Raw genomic sequence first — 14551 nt, 5'->3', positions numbered from 1 at the left:
ATCTATTATAAGTGGGGAAGCAAACCTGGAGAGGAGAGTTACCTTTGTTAACGTCATACGTGCTGTCATTAGGAGAGTTAGGAATGCAACCACTGTTCCTTTAAAGTAAATGTAAAAGGGAGAGAGAGCAACAACCCACAACCTTCACGTCAAAACTTGCTGTAATGCTCTATGTGTTTCTCTTTACAGGTGACTGTTACAACTATCGGCTACGGGGACAAAGTGCCTCAGACCTGGATAGGAAAGACCATTGCATCTTGTTTTTCAGTATTCGCAATTTCATTTTTTGCACTACCTGCGGTAGGTTATCTCGTGCTTTTGCTGGCAGTTTGGTTTTGCCTCATTATTTGTCAGAGGAAAACTCTGTTATTGATTCTTTGATGTTTCATTTAACCTGATGTTATGGAAGATTTGTATTAAACTCTTACATTGTAATTGAAATATATGTGGCTTGTAGAAGGAAAAAAAGCCTCTATAAGCAGCTAAAAAAGGTAAATACACACTGTTTATTGTATGCAGTGCTAGCTTTGGTATGTGGTTGGGAAAGAGATGTTTAATTCAAAATACCTTTTCTGCCCATCTCAGAAGCGTAAAGGAAACTATTTCTCATGCTAATTACTTCTGGACTCAGTGACTTACTGTTGTTTTGGCTTTTTAAGGCATTCACTCATAGTTTACTCAACTGATTAGGTCCAGGGTGAAGTGCAGAGTTCTCATACACATCCTTCTTCTAGCAAAGCTACTGAAGAGGTGTCGCTGGCAGAGAGGCAACATGGAGCAGCCAGGCGCACTGATGCAGCTCTTTGCCCAATTAGCATCTGTCCGTGGCCAAAGTCCTGTTTTCCAAAGTGACCTAGGGCTGAGCTTTTAAAGCTGTTATGGCACTTAGTTTGCACTGAAAACAGGTTCCCATGTACTTTCTAACAAGAAACAAGGCACTTGAGTACCACGGGCGAAATAAAAATCAGCAAAACCTGGACTGTGGTTTGAAAACCCAACATGTTCAGTGCCAAGGGTAGCTAAGGGTACTTTTTTCACAAATTTAGCAATACTCCTGAATTGTGCTGTTGAAATATTTGTGGCAGCTGAAGTGTGCTGTTAAAATGTTTATTTTTTCAGGGAGTTTTTCAGTTCAGTGACACGAACAGTTGTGTTGGCAGATGTTTGTGTAGTTGTGGCAGGGAAGTGGTGGGGATGTGTAAAGGATGGATAGGAAGCATACTTTTATGCCAGTACAGTCATGAAAATTCTTCACAACATGAAATACTAACTATTAAAACTCCAGTGGCTTTTAAAAATTAGTTGCTTACTGTAAAGGTATATGCAAGCTTTTGCAGAAGAAGGTAATCAAGTGTAGACTTTTAGACTCTCCAGCATCAGTTTGCCTTCAAAAGCATATTCTTCCCCCCTCCTTGTTCCAGTTTCTTTCACATTCATTTCTAGTTTAGAAGAGAGATGTGTTAAATGAAATTATGTGTAAGAAAAATGCCAAAAGCTACTATTCTGACTGCAGGATTGTTTAGCTTTTTGCTCGGACTTGAATGCCAGCAAAGATGTTTTATAAATAATTGCACAGCAGCCCCACCTTCACAGCAATGCTTTATGTTTACTTGTCAGATTTTCCCGGTTGGTTGCAGAAATAAAACAACTACAGACACCCCTTTATCTGTGTGATTTTATTACTGAATTAAGTTGTTCTTGTAAGTTGACCCGAAGGTGAAATGTAGGTTTTGAAGCTCTAGCAGTAAATATTTGATAGGTAGTAAGGATGGCGTGCTGCCTCGTTACCGTCTTAAATAAGAGGAGCTGGCTGAGATCACAATCAAAAGTAATTGTTGTGGCTAAACACAACTGGTATGGGTTCTGCATCTAGCAACGAGCCTTCATTTCCCAAATAAGTGATGTTTGAGCATCATTAACTGTTTGATCTTTGCTAAATGAACATAATAGGAAAGGCCTTTCCTGTTCCTTTCAAAACACTTGATGATTAATACAGTTCTTAGAGGTTGAGCCAAGATCCCTGGCTGCCCTGACACCCTGACTACTGCCTGTCGGAAATGAATTATGCTTTTGTTGAGTAGGTGTTGTCATGTAAACTGATCTATAGAAGATCTCATTTTTATCTGTGTTAACCAATACCTCTGTTAAATATGTCTGTAGCTATGCAAATGACTCCGTAAATGACTCGCTCTACATTTAATTTTGGACTTACAGTTATACTGTGTTTGGAGGCTATTCCAGGTTGTATGTCACCCAGTGCCATTGATTCATGTCCCTTGTCCTGGGAGTGGATTAGATGGCCTTGTATCGAAGTCAGTGAAGTCCTGACCATTTTGTAACATTCCTTTTCTTTGTCCTCCCCTCCCAGCATGGGTTTACATATGGGAATAGGAATTACCATATTCCAGTTAAAAGGTCTTTCTCGTGACCTGAATCATGGCATGCCAAAGCTTTATTTCTCGTAAATATAAAATCAAGCACATCAGGTTAATATTTTTCCCTATTCTGTCGTTCCCCTGCACAAGTATTTATGAGGCTTTTAGGTATGAGATATCATTTCTGCTTGCTCTTTAGCATTTGAGTCCAGCAGACTTAAATAGGCTTTGGTTCAGGGCATGATAGCAGTCATAGTTTGTTTCAACAAGTAATACTGAGTCTAAAACCTTAACTGTATTAAGTCATTTCCTCTAAATAATTAGTTGGGGTTTATGATGCTGAATAGAAGTTTATTAATACAACAACAACAACAACAACAATTAATAATTTGGCAAGCTTACGTGTGTATTTTTTTTACAACCCCTTAAAAAAAAATTATATCTGCATTTTCTTTCTTCCCGCAGGGAATTCTTGGTTCAGGCTTTGCCCTAAAGGTACAACAGAAACAAAGACAGAAGCATTTCAACCGTCAGATTCCAGCTGCTGCCTCTCTCATACAGGTACTGAGCTGCATTTTGCATACGATCATTTCTTCCCATTTATAGTTTTATTTCAAAACTCTTGGCAGTATTTCCTTGTCTGATTCCCATTAAAAATTGCATAGGAGTTACAGATACAAGTCTTTTAAATGGTTTTGGAAATCCCACCTGTAATGTAAACTAATGAGCAAAAAAGTTCACTCTCAGATCAGCGCAAACTGTTTAATTCAGCTGGTTTAAAAACTGAAGCCTATCCTGTAGTTATTGGACAATTTACCTGGGGAAAATGTTCCAAAATACTATGCTTGCAGGAGTAAAAAACAGAGAGGAGGCTTCATGTGAAAATCTACTTTTAAAGAACACATTGTTGCTTGTAAAGACAAATGTCAGATATGCTTCATTTTCCTTGGGACAGATAAATTCTTACAATTCTCAGATTTAGGTGAAATAAGTCAGAATATTTAATAGGAAATAATAAGAAAATCTTGTCTGAACTTTCCAGCTCCAGGATAGGGGGCTGGGAACCACTGGGATTCTGCAAAATCAGTCTTTGCGTGTAGGATAACATACAGGCAGAAAAATGTTGATCCCCTCTGTTAAAAATGCAGTTGCAGTTCAGTGTCAGTAACATCAATGAGATTTTATCCTTCAATGGAGCCAGCATTTCACCCTGGAGAAGTATTAATGTTGTTTCATTTTAGGCTTCTCCAGCTTTCCCTCCCTCACTCGGTATCTGCATGTAGCTTTAGAAGCACAGGGATCAAATTTAAAAGAAATCTAAATGTACACCTAAGCCGTATCATTTTTGCGTTCTCATATGACTTATTTCTCCAGCTTCATGAGTGAATGTGGATTTCCAGGTCAGGCTCTTTATGGAAACAGTAGCTAACTGTAAAATTTATGCTTGAAACCAAACAGTCCCAGAGTTAATGTGAAAAAGGTTTAAATTTAGGGTTCTCGTTATAGCCAGAGATTAGCCAAAAATCTTCAGACTTAGTGTGTTTCGTTTGGATTGCACGGTCAGAAAAAGGTAAAGTTTTGCAAAGAATGGATTTTTAGTCTTCCCGCTGATTCTTTTGGGAAATCAACCCCAACTTATTGGGAAGCCTGAGACTGCATGTCTGGAACGTTGCACTTGGGTCCGTCTGAAATGTTAAGGAGGAGTGGAGACTAGACAATGAGTTGCTGGCTATCTGTTCTTGTAGTGGTAATTATGATTTAGTAATAGTCTTGGACTTCTAAAGGCCCAATTAAGTAAGTGCTCTACAAGTGACTTGCAAAAAGATTATTCTTAAACCAAGAAGTTTATGAAATGAGCAATACTTTTGTCCTGTATACCTTCTTGTTTTCTTCTGGAGTTCAGTTCTTTCTTCCACATCCTATTAACTGTGGTGGGAATTACATGGCGATTGTCTGATCCTTTCCTTTCCACCTGCTAGCTGTTTTCCTCTGTCATCGTGCCGTGGTTTGTTTCTTTCATCTTGTGTTTTCTGGCCTTTCCCACTTTAGATTTGTATGTATATACGTGTCCTTCTTTCATGTAGTGTGAAAGGGAGGATCTGCCTTTTTAATTTGGAGACTAATTATTAATCAGCTGCGATACATTTACACATTTCAGAGAGAATGCATTCGTGTGTTGTCTGCAGTTGGCCTTGTTTCCAAGCCCTGCTTTTCCTCCCTTTTCTCCTAGAGCACAGTACTTCAATGGTCGGTGGTTGGCAGCAGGGAGGATTGGGTTTGAGTCTTGGTTAACTGTTAACGCTGTTCCCTCATGCTCTCAGTCTTGTATCTTTGCATGAATATGGCCCAGCTGACCACATCACGATAGCTTTTCTTCTGATAGTACTCTTGTAAAGCAGGGAAGAATGATTTTTGTTTTCTGAGTAGGAGCCTGAAACACAAGATGCAATAGGCAAAATGATCTCAGTCAGAGAGGGCAACTGGAGCAGAGCAAGAAATTCAACTCCGATCTTTTGAGTCCAGTCTAGAATTCTCTCTTACTATTTGTTTGTTGCTAATGCAAGAAAAACTTGCACCTGAAAAGATTGATCTCTTCCTTTCTGGTTTGCCCAGTTCAAACTGTGGTTTCTGTTTACTAAATAAGGATTCCAAACCATGCTGAGTTTGTTTCTAGTGGGGAAATTCAGGAATATTATTAAATAGAGAATGACTAATGTGCTACTTGGAAGTTACTTTGTGGTACAGATAGCTACAAATCTGATTGCATTAATTGTTCTGTTGCTTAAAACACTTGTTCTAGACTGCATGGAGATGCTACGCAGCCGAAAACCCAGATTCCTCTACATGGAAAATATACATCCGAAAACCTGCCAGAAATTACCATTTGCTGTCACCCAGTCCAAAACCAAAGAAATCAGTGATGGTACCAGTATCTAACCTTTCTTATTAGAGTAATATAAAATTTCAAAATTAGACTGAATTTGTTTACTCTCTAGAGGCTAATTGTGTTTGTTTTACAGGTTATTACTTGGTTTCAAAGTTTTCATTTCAGTTTTGAGATTTTCAGTATACAAACATTGTAAACTGTAACGTAATTTGTTTCAGTTCACAAGCTTGACTTCTTTAATGAATCTATGGGTTTGGAAAAGAGCAATAATGACTTAACTCAGGCACATCAATCCATAACTTGTTGCTTAGAAAACTATAAGCAAAGGAAAAAAAGAAACTTATTTTTTCCAAAATGGTAACTTTTAATTGTTTTTCTTAAAAAAAGCAACAAAACTGCTGCTTCTCTCAGCTATTGATTTGGTGACTTTCTAGGCTTCTATGGTGAAGACATCTTGTGCCTACATACAGTAGTAATATTTTCATATCAACTGATTCCATAAGTTAAGAATTTGTTTTAAAAAAACAGCAACAAAACACCTTTGTCAGAATCTTAAGATTCTGTAGTATTTCATCCTCTCTTTTGTAAGAATATTGCACAGTAGCCTCAAGCTGGGAGGAGAGGATGTTGTGCAAACATCTTCCCTGGTATCCCAGGTTCACCTGAGCTCAGTAGCAATATATCCATTTGCTTTTTGCTGAAGGTATGATATTTTGCATCCATAAAATGGTAAAGATACTCTGGAATAGTTTGATTTATATAACTGTCACAGATCTAGCAGATTTTTTTTACTGCAGCCAAGGGATTTGCTAATGATAATATGCAGAATTCAGGTGATTAGTCAATTTTGGCAGAATGGGGGGGCAATCTTACTGACAAATGAAAAGTGTAGCATCATGAAAATGTAATGCTGGCACCAGGCACTCTTCTGACTGGTCATTAGGGACTGCATTATTATTGAAGACGTTACTGAAGAGACAACTAAATGTGCCTTCGTTTGAGTATTTTAATGTATTTGTGGTTTTAGGTCAAAAAGAAGAAATTTAAGTTAGACAAGGACAATGGACCTTCTTCTCCAGATAGGATGTTAACTGTTCCACACATCACTTATGACCATGTGACGGAGGACAGGAAACCTGATTTCAGTTTTGAAGCATATGAAAATTCTGGTAAGAAATTCCATTATAAAAGGCTAGTAACTGTAATGGCTTTTTATTAGTGATTTACACACATGTCCTTTTTAATATCTGTGGAGGAGAGGACGAGGACAGGACAAGCTCTTGTCATTCTAAACAAGAATACTTTGATTTTTGGCTTTGGTTGCTGGCTTGTCTGGATGAGATTCAATCATTCCTTTAATGAGCATGCTCCACTGCAGAGAAACTCAGATTATTTGTCATTTCTGCTTGCCAGTAGAGCTACTGTCTTTGAGGCTACTGCATGCACTCCCCAATTCTGCAGCTGACTGACTGAAACTACAGGGATTAGCTGTCAGCTTTTCCATGTGCAATTTTCCCAAGATGTGTTACTACTGTGCTTGTACCTCAACCAAAAAGGATTGACATGTCTTGGCTGCACTGAACGTAGTCTGCTACGTGACACCATCATGTGCTCCTGCCATCTGCTCAGTGGAGTAGGCTGTAAATCAAATTTTGAAAGCAGAAGTACTTAAGATAAATGTGGATCATCTGTATTAACTGCCACTGTACAAAATGGTACAGTATAAGGAAAAAAAAGAAAGAAAGAACTCTGATAGTCACCTTATAATTAATAGCTTCATTACAGTTGCTTTAGTGGTGATGAACTTCCAAAATAACCGAATTTTCAATGTGGCTTTTTTACAAACGTACTTTTAGTAGACGTTTTTAACGTGTATTGCTCAAATTTTGGCAGCAAGAATGGGGTTTATTTTTTAAGGTGTTTTATTGATTACAAGTACCTTAAGTACTTATGGTTTTTTCTCCTCAAAAATTTGGCTGACCTGATTAAATATAATGCCCTTTAAAATAAGATAGCATTGTGGGCTGGCATCAGGCATATTTCAATTAAAGCAGGAAATCTCACCTTCCATGCTTCTGTCTTGTCTCGTTCTGTAACATCCACGCTTTTCCACTCTTTCTTGGCCTCTGTTAAGGAATGATTGCAAATTGCATCTGATGGTAGAAATGACACAGCTGTTAAAAGGTGGGCAAGTACTACGGCTAGTCTGTGCCTCAGGCTTTGAGTACAGATAGCTTTCTTCCAAACAGTTCAATGAACGAACCGTACAAATGTGTAGATTTGTAAAGTCCCAGCTTTTATCATTAAGTTTCTACGTTGATTAAAGGACAATATGATTTACAGGCAGCTTACTACTGCCACTTCAAAAATCAGCTCTATAGCTTTCAATAAAAGAATTCTCTCTAATTTCTTCTGACACTTATCTTTTTTCTTTTTTATCTGTGTTCTGCTCTCTCTAAACTGTTACAAGTATACAGGACAAACAGGAATGTTAAAATTGCTTGGTAAGTTGAGGAAAATAATTCTATCTATGGCATGCCAGCTTCTGATAATGTGATGTTTGCAGTGCTTTTCATGTTTGTCTAGTGCCATATAGTTTCTAAGAAATCTTTTGCAGCCAAGGAGATCTAGACAGACAAAAGTGTCCATTCTGACACTTCTAATCACAACTGCACCCACAGTTTCATTACAAAGAGAAAAGTGAGCACTCATCTATGTAAGTAGATGATCTCTGGGTTTTTTCTACTTGAGAAGAATTGCTTATATATATATATATATAACCATTAGAAAAATATAATCTACACAAAATAAAGTAAAATTAGTTAAATTATCTGACTATATAGCCGAGAATTGCTTTCTAAACAAATAGATTGGGATGGAAGAAAAATTTCCAGATTTGACCTCCGGTATTGTGCCTTCTGAAGTACATGCATCTGTTCCTATAAAAATGCTCGGTAGATACTTGTGAACAGATGGAGACCCATAAATTAAATTATTTATTTTATCGTTCATCTGGATTCTGTGCTCACTTAAGCAGCCATGTAGTCCTGTGATGTTTCTAATGAGCTTGCTTAGGGACTTTCTTACCAATGGAGTGTTCTCCAAAGGCTCTAGGATTAGAGCTAGGTCTGCTCAGAACGACCTGTGATTCAGTGAGAGGGCTGTAAGCCACCTGTAAGTTGGCTTCTCTGCATCCAGTAAAAACGATAGAGGTTTCTTTTCGGTGATCAAGTGCAAGGCTGCTCAGGCTTGGATTAAATTGTCTGAAAATACAAGATTCCGTTTCTCCTCTGAACCCACATAGAACACAGGTGCAATTCAGGTGCTAAAATAGCAAAAAAATTTCCTGAATCTCCTGGACTCCCCTGACGGATCCTTGATTTGCCCATCTCCCTGTTTCTGCTTTTCTCCTGTGTTCCAAACGGTGCATCTCTGTTGAGGTTGAGCGTGGTGGAACAAGCTCAGGAGAGCAGCAGGAGCCATGAAGTCACCTGTTTTACACGATCAAGAAATTCCTTCCTCGTGTGGAAATACCAGCAGGGCTTTGCCAGCCACCGTGGGTTCAGTTTCTATTCCCTGGCCGGGCCGCGTGAGCTCTGGGGGCTGAGAGGTTGCCTGGCGCTGCTCTCGCGGTGCCTCAAAGAGACGGGAGAGATTGTGTTTGTATTGACTGTGGATAAGAGTACCTACACAGCAAACTGAAGCTGCCAAGTCAAAAGCTCAGAAGCAAGAAGTTAGCAAGTACAAGAATGAAGGATGATCATTCCGCTTTAATTTGGGCCTCAGGAAGCCCCTAGTCAAGTATCCATATGCTGCTTTCTCGCATTGGGTACATTTGGGGTCTCTCTTCGGGCTGCCCACTCATATTGAAGTCCTGATGCTCCTGGGTCCCCCAGCTGGCTTCCCTGCCAGTACCCTTTTGCAACCAGAGGTTTCCACCTCCTTCTCTCCCCTCCCTTCTGCTGGCATCATCAGTTCAGCAAAGACCCAACAGCCGTGGCTGGTACATGCCTAACACTGACAGAACATTTGCAAAATGAGTTGCTTGTGGATTTTTTTAATTCCAATACCTTTATATTTTTGTGAGTTTTTCTCTTTGCATGAAAGTAAGGCAACACTGCTGAAAAATATCACACTGTCCCAGCGTGTGAGTCCACAGGCATTTCTTAATGAAATAGTTATTAAAAGGATAATGCTATTCAAAGGAACTAAACCTAGCATAAATGTTATGTTTTGCTTTCTCATCATGGACGCCTCTTGCTTGCCTGAAACTTCTCCCCAAGAAACCCAGCTTGAGGCAGGCGCTTGGTCGCAATGGTAGAAGTGGGCAGCACCACGTGCTTTTTAGGGAACGTGCGGGGCAGCCTGGAAGGGGCGGCAGCGCTCGTCTGACATCGCACCAGGAGCAGCTACACCGGCAGCGCTGAGAGCCGGACCGAGAGGGGGCTGACCCGGCTGAGTTCATTGACTTTGGAAAGGGAAACACCTGAGGAAACCCTAAAGGCAGGAAGGAAGGGGCAGACATATATGTTACTTTCCTCAAAAATGGGACTAGCATGTAGGGAGGAATACCTTGCAGCAGGGGACACTGCCATGAAGAAGGGGTTTGAAGAGGCAGCGATGCTTCCATGTCATGGGTTGATATTCTGCTAACATACAATGCACACTCCAAGAGTTTCGTACAAACTCTTTTCCACAGTTTTTATGTCAGTACCTCATACTATATTTTAGGCATGTCTGCATCTCCTTAGCTGCCTGTCTGGAGCCTTTTTCCATTTTTTTTTTTTTTTCCTTCCCCCCTCTCCTATCTTTATTTTATGTGCATCTTTACTCTGACTCAGATTGTCAACGCTCCTGGCCATCCTTTTCTGCAGACCAGCAGTCTCCCAGCACTCCTTCCTCTCCAGGTAAAGCTCATCATATTTCATTGCTCCATCCCCTTTGTTAATGACCAGATCTTTGCAATGTTCTGTCAGGAGTTGCCTGCTGTGGCACAGAAAATTATAGAGCTGGTTTTTAAAGAAAGCATAGGCATGACAGTAAAATTTGGAGTTTGGAAGTCATTCAGGTTGTAAATCACAAATGTTTAAATAATAATACAAAAAAGACATTTTCTGCAGACCAGAGGTATTTTTCTAAATGCATTAATAAAAAATCAGTTTTTCCATGAAAAATGCTTTAAGTTGTTTTAAATTTTTTGTGTGTGTTTGCAAAAGAGGAAGCGTAAAATATAGCCAAATACTCCTCTACCGGGGAAGCATCTGCATACACGTATTATATATACAATTGTTGTGTTGCCAATACAGAAAACCCATCAGTAATTTGTTACTGTGTTTGTGATCCTCAACTCAAAGTTCATAGAATCACAGAACGGTTTGGGTGGGAAGGGACCTTAAAGGTCACCTCGTCCCACCCCCCCGCCACAGGCAGGGACACCTCCCACCCGCCCAGGCTGCTCCCAGCCCCGTCCAGCCTGGCCTTGGATGTTTCCAGAAAGTTCAGAATTTCTGGTTTGAAGCAGGGGTTCTTATACTTATACTGCGGGGAGTGTATTTTTTGCTGTTTCAAAGCAGTGCCTGATCAGTGTGATAGCCATGCCTGTTACCGTGCTTGCTGGTGCTACTCATCAAAAATATGGAAAAAGAAAGCTTGGGGACCCCTGAGTTATAGTAAATAACCCTTGCTATACCTGTGTTTCTTTTCACTTTTTATCGATTGAGAATGACTTTCTAAATTTTCCTTTGATTTTTTTTTTCTCCCCTTTAGCATGCCTATTTAGAAATCTAGTGCTTTTTTTTTTTTTTTTTTTTTTTTTAATGTACTGTTTTTTTGACACTGCTTTGTGAGAAAGACTCCTCGAAGGTCAAATGGCTGTGAATTTATTTTTATAACAAAAAAAATGTGCTGTGGCAACATATGCTCCCTGGTGCTCTGCTTGAGCCTTGTTTCAAGACTTTTTTGTTTTTGTGGCAGAGCCTTGCTCTTGTCTTGGTCCCTTCTCTCTGCTGCAGCCAAGCCGGCGGCATGGCAGTGTTTGGAGCTGATCCTTCTTCAGGCTGGAAGCAGCAACGTAGATTTAAGAATGAGAGCATAAAAAGCAGAGGGCTGCACTGGTCACCAGAACAAACCGATCTTGGTTATGATCTTAGAAAATTTTTCAATAAAAAGGAGGGAGGGAGAGCCTGTGTTTGTCTCCTATTAAGCAGCTCTCCATCGCTGTGCTCTCGGGCAGCAGCTCTCTCAGATGGGCTGAGGGAGGGTCCTGATTTCTTGTTCCTTTTTCGTCGTGCCACTCCTTCCCCCTCCCATGAAACTGAGAAGCAGTAGCTGTGAACGGCACAAACCCCACCCTTCTGTCCTCTGCGTTGTATCTCACAAGCACAGTCCAGTGAGTGTTCAGCAAGCACCTGGCGTGGGTTTAGGTTCAGCAGTTTTATTGCTTGTCGCCTGGAAAACTGAAAAGGCTGTGAGTCCTCCTCCGCTAGGAACTGGGGGAGTTTCATTTCCATCTTGTAGAAATGAAAACAGCAAAAATTCATTTAGAGAAAGCCAAAAGGTGTCTGTTTTAAAGACATTTTGCTGCATATCTGAATATGGAGTTATTTTGCTTTTTTCACAGCCACTATCTTGGATGATGGCTACAGCAAAGTAATTAAATAACACGATATTAAAACCAAAAATAGGAAGGTAACATTTGCTAAAACTTACTATAGAATTTTAATTTTTAAGTGCTGCAAGTAGCAGCTACTTTTAATAATTTTATTTCCTAGCAGTTGTAAGTGTGTGGATTTTTTGGTTTTGTTTTTAATTGTGGTTTCAGAGGGTCTTCCTCTCCTATTGCAGTTTCTGGAGACCAGACTTTCCCATTATAATTTTGAATGGCCATGTGCCTGATGATGTAATGTTTTCCCTTCTGATTATTTGCAAAAGTTCAAATCCATTTCTGCCATATGAAGATATCTGCTTACTTGAGTAAAATGATTGCATTTAAAACAAAAAAAATGTTTCCTGATATCCCCACTTCTATTCTTATTAAATTCAGCTACATATAAGTTAGCTATTTCTGCTGTATTTCTTTAGCTTTCATGTTGCATTTTGGCAGGATGTGATTTACAGTTATATTATAAAGTATTTTAGTTAATACAGTAGAGACGTCATAAATTACGACGTTACAATTATTTTATTGAATGATCCAGCCAGGTGCACAGATGAAGATTTCTATGGAGATGTCACAATATTCCTATGATTTCTACTGAATTTTCCTTATTTTTATTCTCTATAAAATCAATTTATAGTCATGTATAAATACAATAGTAGTTGTATTTATATGCAAATTGTGTGGCTTCTTTAAAAAATGTTAGGGACACAATGGGAAAAGCACACAGGGTTCTTAATGTTAGAGTCTGGCAGAATTTACGACTCCCAGTTTAAAAACGAACTCTGTAATACTCTGCCTAATTTCTTGGATGCGTGGAAGTGTTGGCATTCAAGTCACTGATACTAAAAACTTTTAATACCTGAAGTTTTGTGAAATGGCCTTCCCACTAAGGGCCCCACCTTGGGTGGACTGAACACCTTGCCACCTGTCCCATGGCAGGGCTTGGAGATGAGGCATCCCTGTGTCCAGGTGTGAGAGGGACTGGGAACCAGTAGACCGGCTCAGACAGTGCGGGCCAGGAGCTGACTGCTCACCATGAAAGTGCCTAGGCTCCTTTGTTGGTCTAGGCCTGGCTTCTTGATCTTACTCACAGTAATTACACCGCAGAAACTGCTATTATAAACTAAAATACTTAAGTAGGGATGATATGAAAAAGAACTGATCTCATCATTGCATACAGCACGCAGGCACTGCTGCTGTACAGCAGTGGTTCGAAGCTGCCTGTGATACAGATACTTTACGTTCTAGTGCATGAGTATGAATAAAACAAAACAAAAACAAAACAATATTAGTTTTAAGTCTTCAGCAGAAGTTGAAATACTTCGGGCAGAAGAAGAGTTACAGCTTTACTTCTCATAAACTCTGCAGTATATCCAACTTTTTTGTAGTAACTTCTGTTTTCAATATTCTGTTCAGATGTACGGTATTTCAGGGATCCGAATGAGTGGTAGAACTTTCTTGAAAAAGCCGGCTGCTGTTGCTTTAACTGTTATCTGCATGTTTCCTCGCAGTGAAAAAAAGCCCAGCGTTTTTAGAGGTGAGCACAGGACCCTTCATCAGGACCAGCAGCTTTGCCGATGAGCTTGACCTGGAGGGTGAGACTCTGTTGACCCCAATAACTCACATCTCACAGTAAGTCACGGCTCTTGACTTGTGCCTTAGTTGACTTAGACAAGAGAAGCCGATTCAGGTGGGAGGAGCTGAAATACGGGGCTGATTGGGCCATCTCAGATATTTGCATCAAACTCCTTTTACCTTGAAGCTAGTATACACCCTTCTGAGTGTGAGTAAACCTTCACGTTCACCTACAGAAAGTTCACTTAGCTTGTGACACAAGGCTTCAGTTTGTAGCTAATGTCTCTGTGCAGCTGGTGGTTGACAGCCTCAAGGTTTTCACGTGGAGACAATGTGTGGGAATACTTGCCCGTTGAAAATTATGTTGCTCCCTCCAACATTTTCCAGTGGAGCAGCTGTAAAGTGCAAATTTTTAAATACTGCTTATATGAAATACCAGCCTTTCCCTTTCAGCAGCACCTTCTCTAACAGTCAAGTGATGATCTGCATTGGAATAAAAGATCTGTTTTGATCTCTATTACTGCTCTGTGGTATATAAAAATGATCTGAAATAGACCTGTATTTTTTGTTTTGTTGGGGTTTTTGCTTTTAGAGAAGATTTTCTCACATCTCTTATGCTAAGATGTTATCTCCGGGTTCTCAGATTATTCTAAAAATCCGAGAATTGCAAAAGGTTTTTATTCTAGTGTCTTTAAAAAAATAAAAAAAATATTCTGTCATTGTTTAATTCAAACTCCTAACAAATGCTTATTATTTACCGTAGTAAATGTGTGACAGTATGTCCCCTAGCAGAGGAATGAGACCATTTTTCCTCCTCCTATTCCTAGAAATTTGAGGATTTCTACAGTGAAACCACAGATGAAAATTCTTGGCATACTTGTATTTCTGAGGTACAAAACATGCAGAAATGCCTGCTGCCAATTTTCAGGGCTTCTTCCTACATGGTATAAATAGCAGAAAGGCAGGAACGTACCTTTTTATAGCCACTTCAGAAGGGCATTTAAAAAAAAAATAGATTTGGGGGGAGTCTTCCCTGCCCCCCAAACAAAAGGACTT

The 14551-nt window shown here is 39.6% G+C and overlaps 1 protein-coding gene across 2 annotated transcripts in view; it reads left to right on the top strand.

The window, feature by feature from the left end:
• The window catches only part of KCNQ1 (potassium voltage-gated channel subfamily Q member 1), a 363730-nt gene that overhangs the window by 102812 nt on the left and 246367 nt on the right, over window positions 1-14551 (top strand). Inside the window, exons 7-12 of one of the 2 annotated variants that reach the window (XM_040609109.1) lie at window positions 190-300; window positions 2841-2936; window positions 5176-5298; window positions 6290-6431; window positions 10104-10169; window positions 13432-13552. In XM_040609109.1, coding sequence (XP_040465043.1) covers window positions 190-300; window positions 2841-2936; window positions 5176-5298; window positions 6290-6431; window positions 10104-10169; window positions 13432-13552 — 659 coding nt within the window. The remainder of the gene's footprint in view (window positions 1-189; window positions 301-2840; window positions 2937-5175; window positions 5299-6289; window positions 6432-10103; window positions 10170-13431; window positions 13553-14551) is intronic. The other variant, XM_040609110.1, reaches the window with a different exon arrangement.

The sequence above is a fragment of the Falco naumanni genome, chromosome 10 (assembly GCF_017639655.2).
Source record: "Falco naumanni isolate bFalNau1 chromosome 10, bFalNau1.pat, whole genome shotgun sequence".
Lineage (NCBI taxonomy): Eukaryota > Metazoa > Chordata > Aves > Falconiformes > Falconidae > Falco > Falco naumanni.
Note: the sequence above shows the minus strand (reverse complement) of the source record. Positions and strands in the feature narration are given on the sequence as shown.